The 11,229-nt window shown below is 34.7% G+C and overlaps 1 protein-coding gene across 1 annotated transcript in view; it reads right to left on the minus strand.

The window, feature by feature from the left end:
* Rngtt (RNA guanylyltransferase and 5'-phosphatase) overlaps positions 1 to 11,229 on the minus strand; it is a 265,607-nt gene that overhangs the window by 211,943 nt on the left and 42,435 nt on the right. The window contains exons 7-8 of the mRNA XM_010633261.3: positions 6,835 to 6,944; positions 5,616 to 5,717 (exon numbers count right to left, since the gene is read on the minus strand). Of these exons, the coding sequence (XP_010631563.1) occupies positions 5,616 to 5,717; positions 6,835 to 6,944 (212 nt within the window). The remainder of the gene's footprint in view (positions 1 to 5,615; positions 5,718 to 6,834; positions 6,945 to 11,229) is intronic.

The raw sequence follows: 11,229 nt of genomic DNA on the forward strand, positions 1-11,229 counted from the left end.
AGAGGAAAGAAAGAGAATCCATAAAACAGATTCAAACAGATATCCAGATTAAAAACTCTATTGAAAGTGTATGCAACCGAATAAAAGATTGCGAAGATAGAATTTCAGATATAGAAGATAAGATCGCAGTCAGTAACCGTGAAAAAAGAGGTCTCTCAAAAACAGTAAGGGATCATGAGAAATCAATCCAACAACTTCTAGGCGATGCAAAGAAAAATAAGACTGATAGGAATTCATGAAATAGCAAGAGAAAACGCAAATGACCTAAAAAAGCTCTTCACAGAATTAATGACAGAAAACTTCCCAAACAGAAGGGAAAAATTAGACATACAGATAAGTGAGGCATATAGAACTCCAACTAGCCATGATAAAAAAAAATCTACACCTATACATATAATAATCAAGATCCCAGAAATCCAACAGAAAAACAAAATACTACAAGCAGTAAGAAAAAAGAAACAAATCACATACAAAGGAAAGCCCATTAGAATCACAGCAGACTTTTCAACACAAACCCTTAGGTCAAGGAGAGCCTGAAGTGAGGTATTCCAAGTCCTAAAAGAAAAGAACCTCCAACCTAGACTGATGTATCCTGCAAAACTCTCTTTCAAAATAGATGGGAAAATAAGATACTTCCACGACAAAGAACACCTGAGAAATTTCATGAACACCAAACCAGCACTACAAGGAATTCTAAACAATATCCTAGAAAAGGATAATGAAGGCCATAATATCATGAGGCCCAACAGACCAAATCAAATAGGCAAGGCAAGAAACTAAAAGGAGAGGGGAGAAAAAGTAAAAAGAGTCAATAAAAGGACAATAACATGATAATAATAAGTCAGAACATATCAGTTATAACCATCAATGTTCATGGCCTCAATTCACCACCAATCAAGAGAAATAGACTGGCAGAATGGATTAAGAAACAAAATCCAACAATATGTTGTATACAAGAAACACACCTAGTGCAAAAGGAAGCCCATAGACTGAAAGTGAAAGGATGGAAAACAATTCTCCATGCGTAAGGAGCTCAGAAAAAAGCAGGCGTAGCAATCTTATTCTCAGATAAAGTAAATTTCAAACCAAAACTCATTAAGAGAGACAAAGAAGGACACTACATCCATGTAAACGGAACAATTCAAGAGGAAGAGTTGACAATCATAAACATATATGCACCAAATATAAATGCCCCCAACTATATAAAACAAATATTGAGTAACATGAAAAACCAAATAAGCACTAATACAATTTTAGTGGGGTATTTAAATACCCCACTATCACAAATTGACAGATCATCTAGGCAGAAAATCAACAATGAAATAATAGAATTGAACCAAGCTTTGGAACACATAGACTTAATAGATGTTTATAGAGTATTCCACCCCACAAAATCAGAATATACATTCTTTTCGGCTGCACATGGATCATTTTCCAAGACAGACCACATATTGGCTCACAGAACAGGTCTGAATAAATGCAAAAGAATTGGAGTCATCCCCTGTATGTTATCAGATCATAGTGCAATCAAGCTGGAGATCAAGAGCACAAGAAACTGCAGTAACTTCACAAGCACATGGAAATGGAACAACACTCTCCTAAACAATCAGTGGATTACAGAGGAAATTACAGAAGAAATTAGACAGTTTTTACAAATAAATGAAAATACCAATACAACATATAGGAATCTATGGGACACAATGAAAGCAGTTCTACATAGAAAATTCATAGCACTGAATGCCCACACTAGGAAAACAGAGCAGGCTCAAGTAAACAACCTAATGATGAAACTTAGACTCCTAGAAAAACAAGAGCAAGAAAAACCCAAAGCTCGAACAAGAGAGGAAATTATAAAGATCCGAGCAGAAATCAATGCAATAGAAACTAAGAAAATGATACAAAAAATAAATGAAACACAGAGCTGATTTTTTGAAAGAATAAATAAAATCGATAAACCCTTAGCTAATCTTATCAAAAAAAGGAAAGAAAAGGCTCAAATCCATGGAATCAGGAATGAAAAAGGCGAAGTCACAACAGATCCAAAAGAAATCCAGATCACTGATACCTACTTTGAGAACCTGTACTCCAATAAAATGGAAAACACAGAAGAAATGGACAGATTTTTAGATACTTACAAATTACCAAAGTTGAACAAAGAAGACAAAAATATTTTAAACACCCCAATAACAGTCAGTGAAATTGAAAATGTAATTAAAAATTTACCAACAAAGAAAAGCCCAGGCCCTGATGGATTCACTGCTGAATTTTACAAGACATTTAGAGAAGAACTACTGCCATTACTCTTCAAACGTTTCAATAAAATTGAAAGGGAAGCTATACTTCCAAATTCATTCCTGGAAGCAAGTACCACTTTGATTCCCAAACCAGGGAAAGATGCAACTAAAAAGGAGAACTACAGACCAATCTCCTTAATGAATACAGATGCAAAAATCCTTAATAAGATATAGCAAACAGAATACAGAGGATTATTAAGAAGATCATCCATCCTGACCAAGTCGGATTTATTCCAGGGATGCAAGGGTGGTTCAACATATGAAATTCAGTAAATGTAATACATTATATTAACAAAGTCAAGGACAAAAACCATATGATCCTCTCAATAGATGCAGAAAAAGCATTTGATAAAATTCAACACCCATTCATGATAAAAACCCTGAAAAAAATTGGAATAGATGCTCTATACCTCAACTTAATAAAGGCTATCTATGAAAAACCAACAGCCAACATCATATTAAATGGCCAAAAACTGAAAACCTTCACCTTAAAATCAGGAACAAGACAAAGATGCCCACTATCACCACTCCTCTTTGATATAGTTCTGGAAACATTAGCCACAGCAATTAGGCAAGAGAAAGAAATTAAAGCAACAAAGATAGGAAAGGAAGAAGCTAAACTGTCATTATTTGCTGACAATATGATACTCTACATTGAAGACCCAAAAAACTCCACCAAAAGACTTCTAGACGTAATTGATACTTTTAGCAGAGTAGCTGGATACAAGGTCAACACCCAAAAATCAATAGCCTTCTTGTACACAAATAACAAACTCACTGAGAGAGAAATTAGGGAAGCAATTCCTTTCACAATAGCACCCAAAATAATAAAGTATCTAGGAATCAATCTAACAAAAGAAGCAAAAGATCTCTACACTGAAAACTATAGCACTCTGAAAAAAGAAATTCAAGAGGATATAAAAAAATGGAAAGATATCCCCTGCTCCTGGGTAGGAAGAATCAACATGGTGAAAATGGCCATACTACCAAAACTGCTATATGCATTCAATGCAATGCCAATTGAAATTCCAACACTATATTTCACAGAACTAGAAAAAAGAATCCAAAAATTCATTTGGAACCATAAGAGACCTAGAAGAGCAAAAGACATCTTAGGCAACAGACACATGGCACCGGGTATAACAATTCGCAATTTGAAACTATACTACAAAGCCACTGTGATAAAAACAGCATGGTATACTGCCAAAGAAACAGGCCTGAGGATCAGTGGAACAGACTGAAAGACACAAAAACAAATCCAGATGTACTCAGCTACCTCATCTTTGACAAAGGAGCTGACCATCCTCAGTGGAGGAAAGATAGCCTCTTTAATAAATGGTGTTGGAAAAACTGGATTTCAACCTGCCACAGATTAAAACTAGACCCTTATCTTTCACCATGAACTAAATTAAAATCCAAATGGATTAAAGATCTAAATATTAAAGCAGAAACATTAAACTTGCTGGAAGGTAAGTTAGGCAGAACTCTGGAAGACATTGGTATAGGAAAATACTTTATGAACAAATCCTCAGTAGCACGGGAACTAGCAGATAGAATCAATAACTGGGATCTCATCTTACTAAAAAGCTTCTGTACTTCAAAAGAAACCATTAGCAGAACTAAGAGACAATCTACAATGTGGGAAAAAAGCAGTTTTGCTATGGCCAACCTGAGCTATATGGTGAGATACTGACTCTTGCCATGATGTGCTGCCTCACCACAGACCAAAACAACAGGGCCAGTCAATCATGGAGGGATCATACTGTGGAACCTCCATGAGCCAAAATATCCCTTTTCTCTTTATAGTTTACTTTTCGCAGGTATTTTGTTATAGTAATGGAAAGCTAACACAGTTATCGTTCCTATAAGGAGGAAAGAGAAAAATATACAACTATCTGCTCATAAGAATAAAAAGAAACAGGATAAACCAGAAAACTAAAGAGAGTGGTTACTTACAAGAAGTAGGTAAGAACAGAATGAAAAGACAGAACCAGACATTTTTCAAAATATACAATTTTGTGTAGTTTTGACTCTTGCAACCATGTCAATTTTTCACAAACTCAGGAAAACAAAAAACTAATACCCACAAAGGATGAAAATGAACACATACAGAAACAAATAAAACTAATTGTATTATACATGAAAAATAAAGCAAAAGGACTGGTGGGGAAAGAAAATAATCTTGGTAACACTGGGACATAGCACTCTTTGGCTATATATACACCAAGTTAACATCAGTCTCAACTATACAAAAATATATTCTATTCAAGTGGTTTTCTCACAAAGGTTTGAAACAACAATTCCAAAACTATTTTGTGCATGTTCTAGTAAACAGTATGGATAATGAAAACCAAGCTTTTCACTGTTAGACAGAGGACCTGCAAATAAGAAAGGAGTTTAACTTGGACTCTGCTAGCTATAAACTCATTATCTGTATGAACATACATACAATCTGCCCCACTTTGTGTCTCCATACTCCATATGTATCATTTAGGGTCACAAGTTAAATGTAGATGAAGAATGATACAAAGGTTATAACTGCCTCTTTCACATTTAAAAACTTCATAAAAATTTAATACAACCGATATTCTCCTCAAACCTATATTATAAAATAGATACTTGTACTAATTATTCTTCATTTCATTATGAAAATTGTATAGAATTTATATTACATTAATAGCTGTTGATATAATTACTATTTTAAAACTTAGATATATGAAGTTTGAATCTAAGAATACAAAAACCTTAATAGCACATAAAAATACAAAAAAAGTGTTGGTAAAAATTAAGAGAAAAAAGATGGGGAAAAAAGAAGGAACAAGATATATTGTGCACAGGTATAAATTCCCTATGATGAATGTTATCATGATGCATATCTAAAATGTAACAATAAAAAACCTAAATTAAGAGAAAAAGGAAAACAATTTAAACAAAATACAGAATGAATCAGGGAGAGCTGATCATTTTTAGATTATAAACTAACAACCTAACTACTAACTTTAGACAAATACCATGACCATTAAAGACAAGATAGCAGACAGTAGCAATAACTATATTAAGAGAAATGTTTCCAAACTTAACATACTTAACATCTAGTATAGATTTGTCAAACTCTAGAACCAAAAACTTAGAATGAGAAAGAACTATATTACTCTATTAGCCAAGAATACATAACAAAAACTATGCAATTTTTGGAAAGATGCTTCTTTCATTTGTTTAAGTCTGAAATTCTTATGCTCAAGAGTGCAAATTCTCCCTAACACACAATATTCTTCAAGCAATAGGATTACTTGTATAAATTATTTTTAAACTCTCACTCACCGAGTACCATCTGCTTTCCAGCTTACTTTATATGGGTTCTGCTCTAAAAGTTTAATATTTTGCTTGTCCATTGAAACAGGCTGTGCTCCAGGAAATCCAGACCTTAAAAAATAACACTTTATTACTATTATGATATCCATAGAAAGCAACATGTATCTTGAACCAGTCTCCAATAAGTCATGCATTTATCAGTGTTCTCCCCGTCATGAGATTAATTTCAACAGGAATAATGTCAGTTTTCACAAAAATGTCAACAGAAGATTGTTGTTGTCTTGACATTTTAGACCATAAGCTTACAGAGTTCTAACGTGCCACTACAATACTTTAACTGTTGGACTAATTTAAAAACATCATTATGCCCATAATAAATAGTAAAGCAGATATGCTTACAAGTCTTTAACATCAGGAAGAAGTTTAAATCTTAGTTTAACCATCTTACAGTATCACAGACCCTATATTTTTCCATGACATAATCGTACAAAGCTGGCAAATTTTCATTTCAAACATGCCCAAAAGCGACAAAACAGGAGAAGTAGGGTAGCCTTAAGTTATATTGGCAAGGGTATCATACAACATTTTGGCCAATATTTTTTTTATTACGGCCAATATCATTTCTTCCTTATTTTTCATCTTTTAGTTAAAATTTTTCCTAGCTAATTTCTAATTTCTAATTTTCTAGCTAAGTTCTTTATTAGGAATTTGTACGTGAAAACATCAAGAAATAATTTATTCCTGGTCTTGTATTTGAGTTATAATTTTCCGGACAGACCAAGACACTCTCACCCACATCCTTTCCCATGAAAAGTCATCTAAGTATTTTCAAGACATGGTATAGAGCATAATATACTTAAAGCTGACTTTCCCAGGCTCTAGATTACACAAACACTAGAAAATAAGGCAAATTCAAGTTTCACCTCCTCTTCCTGAATAAACTGTTAAGGCCAGACTAAACATTAATCAGCAGCAGTGGAATCAAAGACATAAAATAAATATTAGATAGTGACAAAAGTAATTTTGTATAGCTTTAGGAAACTAAGTGAGTCATCTAATTTTGACTCAGTTCATTATTACGCAGATTATCTTTAAAAAGTCTGACATTTTTAAGCACTCTATATAAACATAAAAACTTTAAGAAGCAAAGAAGATATGTCAATGTCTACACAAATCTTAAGTTTTGCAGAGTAATAAGATTTATTTAAAACTTTAAAATCTTTATTACCCTTCCCAGCCACAGAACTGATGACACTTCTGCTGTACTTCTCCTAACTTTGGTTGAGTTGTTACTTGAGTGACACCTTTCACAGTTATACCTTCCAAGAAAATAGCACCCTTTAAAAAAAAAGAAAAAGAAAACACTTTATTATAGGTCAAATCCCTTTACAAAGAAGAGATACACTGGTTTAGTTTCACAAATCTGAGTGAATCAATACCTGAAACAGAAATGATCTGCTCCAAGAAGCTCTATAAACTCCCCTGGAATTATATATTAGTTTTCCTAATCCAAAATACTATTTGACAATGCACATACACAGCCTAGTACAGTATTTGCAGCATGTAGTCAAATCCCTCTAGAGGCAATGTTCAGTAATCATAAAGTACTGTAATTATAATTTATCTACAACTACTGAGAGCCAAGCAGGGTATTTGCATTTCACAAACATTGTCTCTAACCCTTGCAACAACTATGAAAAGTAGATTGTGTTATATTTACTTCACATATGAATAAATGAAGCATAAAGATTTTATTTATTCAAGGGGTAAATGACAAAATTTGATCCTGGGTCAGCACTTACATCATTCACCATTTGGAGGCAGAAAAGTCACTGGTAGAGTACAGAATTCATGGGGAATCATACCCAAAGTCTACCCTTTTGTAAACTATAAAGAGTTGAGTATAACAGTGGGCAAAGTAGCTAAAACACAGTCACTGGACACATCAACACAAACAGTAGCATTACAAATTACTAAGTTTTTACTCTAAATTCTTTAGCTCAGATTTACATAAAGTATCTTATTTCACAGCAAGCATATTTTTGAAATATTACAGAGAACTGAAACAGATGGAAGGAGAATTTACATGTCAAACAAAAAACACTTCTGGAAATTTTAAAGACTAAAACAATAGTCTCAATTTATACTATAATTACTTTCAAACCCCAAAGACAGCTGGCATAAGTCTCAGGAAAAAAATCTATAAAACACTTCTAGCTGTTAATGTAATTAAAAAATAAAAACATGGTCTAAATCTGCAAACATCACCCTTTAGGGAAAGACTTGGCAACTCAAGCCATGTGGAAAAGAGAAAAACAAGAACATGTACTATGTAGTCCACATACATCCTTGTCATCACTAGAAGAGTCCCTAAGTCCTTCCAGCCAACAATGATCCACCTTTCTGTCCCTAATGGTAAGCCACACTTAATTCAGTAATGTCAAGTCTTGAAAAGATGAATAGTGTCTTAAAAATGTAAGGCATCAAGCACTGTACAGTTATAAACCTGAACAGAACTGCCAGAATTCACTATAAGAAGTCCATTACTTCAAATCATAATTATATCAAAATAAGAAGTTACTTAACAAAAGAAGACTCAAATCAAAATTAGCTCCATTATGCCAAAAGATGTTCATTACATAAAATTAACTGGCTCACCTCTATGAACAATCTTTAACCCCAGATGGAAATGTAAATGAAAGCTTTATAGTAAATTATCTACCAGTTAATTACATCTAGGCTTCTTGTTCCTGTCACCATATGTCAACTACTGTTGACATCACCCATGATTCAACCATCTAGTCACTTTTCCTATTTGATGTTTTTGTCCTCTCTGTTTTTGGGCCTCTATCCGTGCTTTATTTGATCACTGATCACCTTCCCAAAAAATTTATGGTCGTAATTTTTTTTTTTTTGGTACCAGGGATCAAACTTGGGTCTTTGCACTTGCGAGGCAGGGGGCGTGGCACCACTAAGCTAAATCCCCGGACCTCTTCCCAAAAAGTTTTAATGTAAACTTTGGAATCTTTTCCTCATAAATAACTATCCCCTACACGATCAACTTTTTGTTGAATGTTCGACTATATCTCAACAAAAACCTAGCTCTCCCCAAGACCACTTCTTTCTTCAAGCTACTTTCTTGCACTGCCCACTAGGGTAGTGTGAAGTGCTCTACTAAATCCTCACCACTTTCCTAAGCTCTTTTAGAAGGTCTTTTTCCACTTAGGCTAGCTCCATTCTACTATATCACTCAGGTATGGTAACACAGACATTCACTGTGGTCAGTGGCATAATAACTCTCTTAAGAGCTACGCTCTGAACCTAAACATGGGGTCATAACAGCTGTGTTACATGACATTACAAGATAACATCCCACTGCAGCCAATGTTGATAAGAGTATGGGTGAACTCCTAACTCAATATGGATCCATTCTCTCTCCTGGTAATCTGGAAATGGAATTCAGAATCAAGTAGAGTAATTAAATCTGTTAAAATTATAACATTACAGGTTAAAAAGCTTTCATACAGTTATAATTTTCCAGATAAATAAGCAATCAGAATGAACTAGTCTTGAGATACAGTAAAAAGAGCAGAGATTTTAAAAAAAAGAAGAAGAAATAATAGCAACTAGGTTCTAGGTAATTTTCTAGGTCTAGGCTCTAGTACTGTGGTGAAGTCTGACTACATTCCTGTGCTTGAGCTCCACCCATTTACTCCTGATAAATTCTCATATTACTGAAGTGGTCTGAGTTAGTCCCTACTTCCAACCAGAGTCTAAACTAATAAAATCCTCTATCCATCAAATATTAAAGGATACTGCCCCACATTCATCAAAAGCAATCAGGTTTTCTCATCATTTTAACTACTATTGAAAATGTTACCGGTAACATCAACATCCAGTGAGACAGCTTGACCCATCAAACAAGCTAGACTTCACAGTTCAGTAAAGTCATTTTCAATGCCCTTTGTTTTCGACCAACTTGAACAACCTGTTCCAAGGCCATACTATAATCATTCTAGACCACCCCAACATTGTTTGTTCAATTCATATCACACTGAGTCCCCACTACCCTCCAAAGCCAGCATGTGTACTTTGACCTCTTATTAGATATCTTAATTATTTTACTCTATTTTCAATTTTACCAAGTCCCTTCATTCCTTCCTTTTCATAATCTAACAATCCCCTCATGCTGATATCACTTATTATTCAACCTAGATCCTCTGACTGATCACTTAAATTTTCTCCCCAAAATCTTCAGCACCCCTTACCATATTGTCCTGGCACCACACTCATACTAAATATCCAAACATGAATAATTAGTCTTCCCTACTCATACACATAGTCAGCTGAAATTTACAGTGGGGGGGAGCATCCTCAGTGCTAAGAATGATTATTTCCCTTCTCTTGCTGAAAACTTATTTCCGTAACTGCTCTTGACCTCCTTTCCATTTCATCTCCTCAAAGGTTTTTCTATCATTTATTTGCCAACCTTTGCTTTCAACTTCACTGATTACATGAGCTTCTTACCTACAACTAATAAAATGGTTGATTTTATACCACATTAAAAAGCTTTTTGTATGGTCTGCAACAAGCAGTCACCTTTACTCTCCCTCAATGAAAATCTAATGAGCTTCCCTGGGCAGCAATATCATATGCATGTTGCTGAAGTAAGACTGACAAAAATCCTCATGAGGAGAGAGCACAAGAAACCCTGCACATGGACTCCTCCAGACTCCACCAGCCTTATGACCCAGCTGTAGAACCTTAGTACATCTTTGTAATAAACAGGAACTATTTAGTACAACTGTTAACAAAGGCTCTTCAGTACTTCTAGCAAATCTTCTAACATGGGTGTGGTACTAAGAATCCTTAACATAGCTGTCTCTACTTTATTATCTTCAATTTGGGGGGTGGGTTTATTGGAGATTTAACCTGGGATGTTGTAAATGCTAGGCAAGCATTCTGCCCTCAGTAACTATCCCAGTCTTTTTATTCTGAGATAAAGTCTACCTAAACTGACCAGCTTCCTGCCTCAGCTTACCAAATAGCTAAGATTATAGGCATGCAACTACATTCACCTTGCCTTCTTTTTCTTTGCCCCCACATTTTTTATTAGTTTATATTAGCCATACAGATTAATGGATTTTTATTTTATTTTGGCAGATTTGTTTTGTTTGACACAGAGACTCACTGCGAAGTTCAGGATGGCCTTGAATTCACAATGTAGCTTAAACTGATCTTAAACTCATGGTGATCCTCCAGCCTTCTAAATGCTGGGATTAGACATGAACCACAATACCTGGCTTTATTTTGACAGATTTTGTACATGCACACAAATACCTTAATCTTTTTCTACCCCCCAACATCGCCTTACCCCATCCTCCCCCGAGTTTCAAATGGGGGAGGGTCAATGTGGACAATGTGTTTTGATCATATTCATGCCCCGTATTAATCGCCCTTCCACCCCTTTCCAGCTTCTTCCCCTCCTCTTGTCCAATAATTGTTTCCCTTCAACTTTCTTGTCATCTTTTTTAGATTCCATATTAGGGAAAACATGTGACATCTGTCCTTCTAAATCTAGTTTATCTTACCCAGCAAGATGACCTCTAGATTCCTTCACTTA

This window comes from Fukomys damarensis, unplaced genomic scaffold, assembly GCF_012274545.1.
Source record: "Fukomys damarensis isolate Sample0158 unplaced genomic scaffold, DMR_v1.0_HiC HiC_scaffold_14, whole genome shotgun sequence".
Classification (NCBI taxonomy): Eukaryota; Metazoa; Chordata; class Mammalia; order Rodentia; family Bathyergidae; genus Fukomys; species Fukomys damarensis.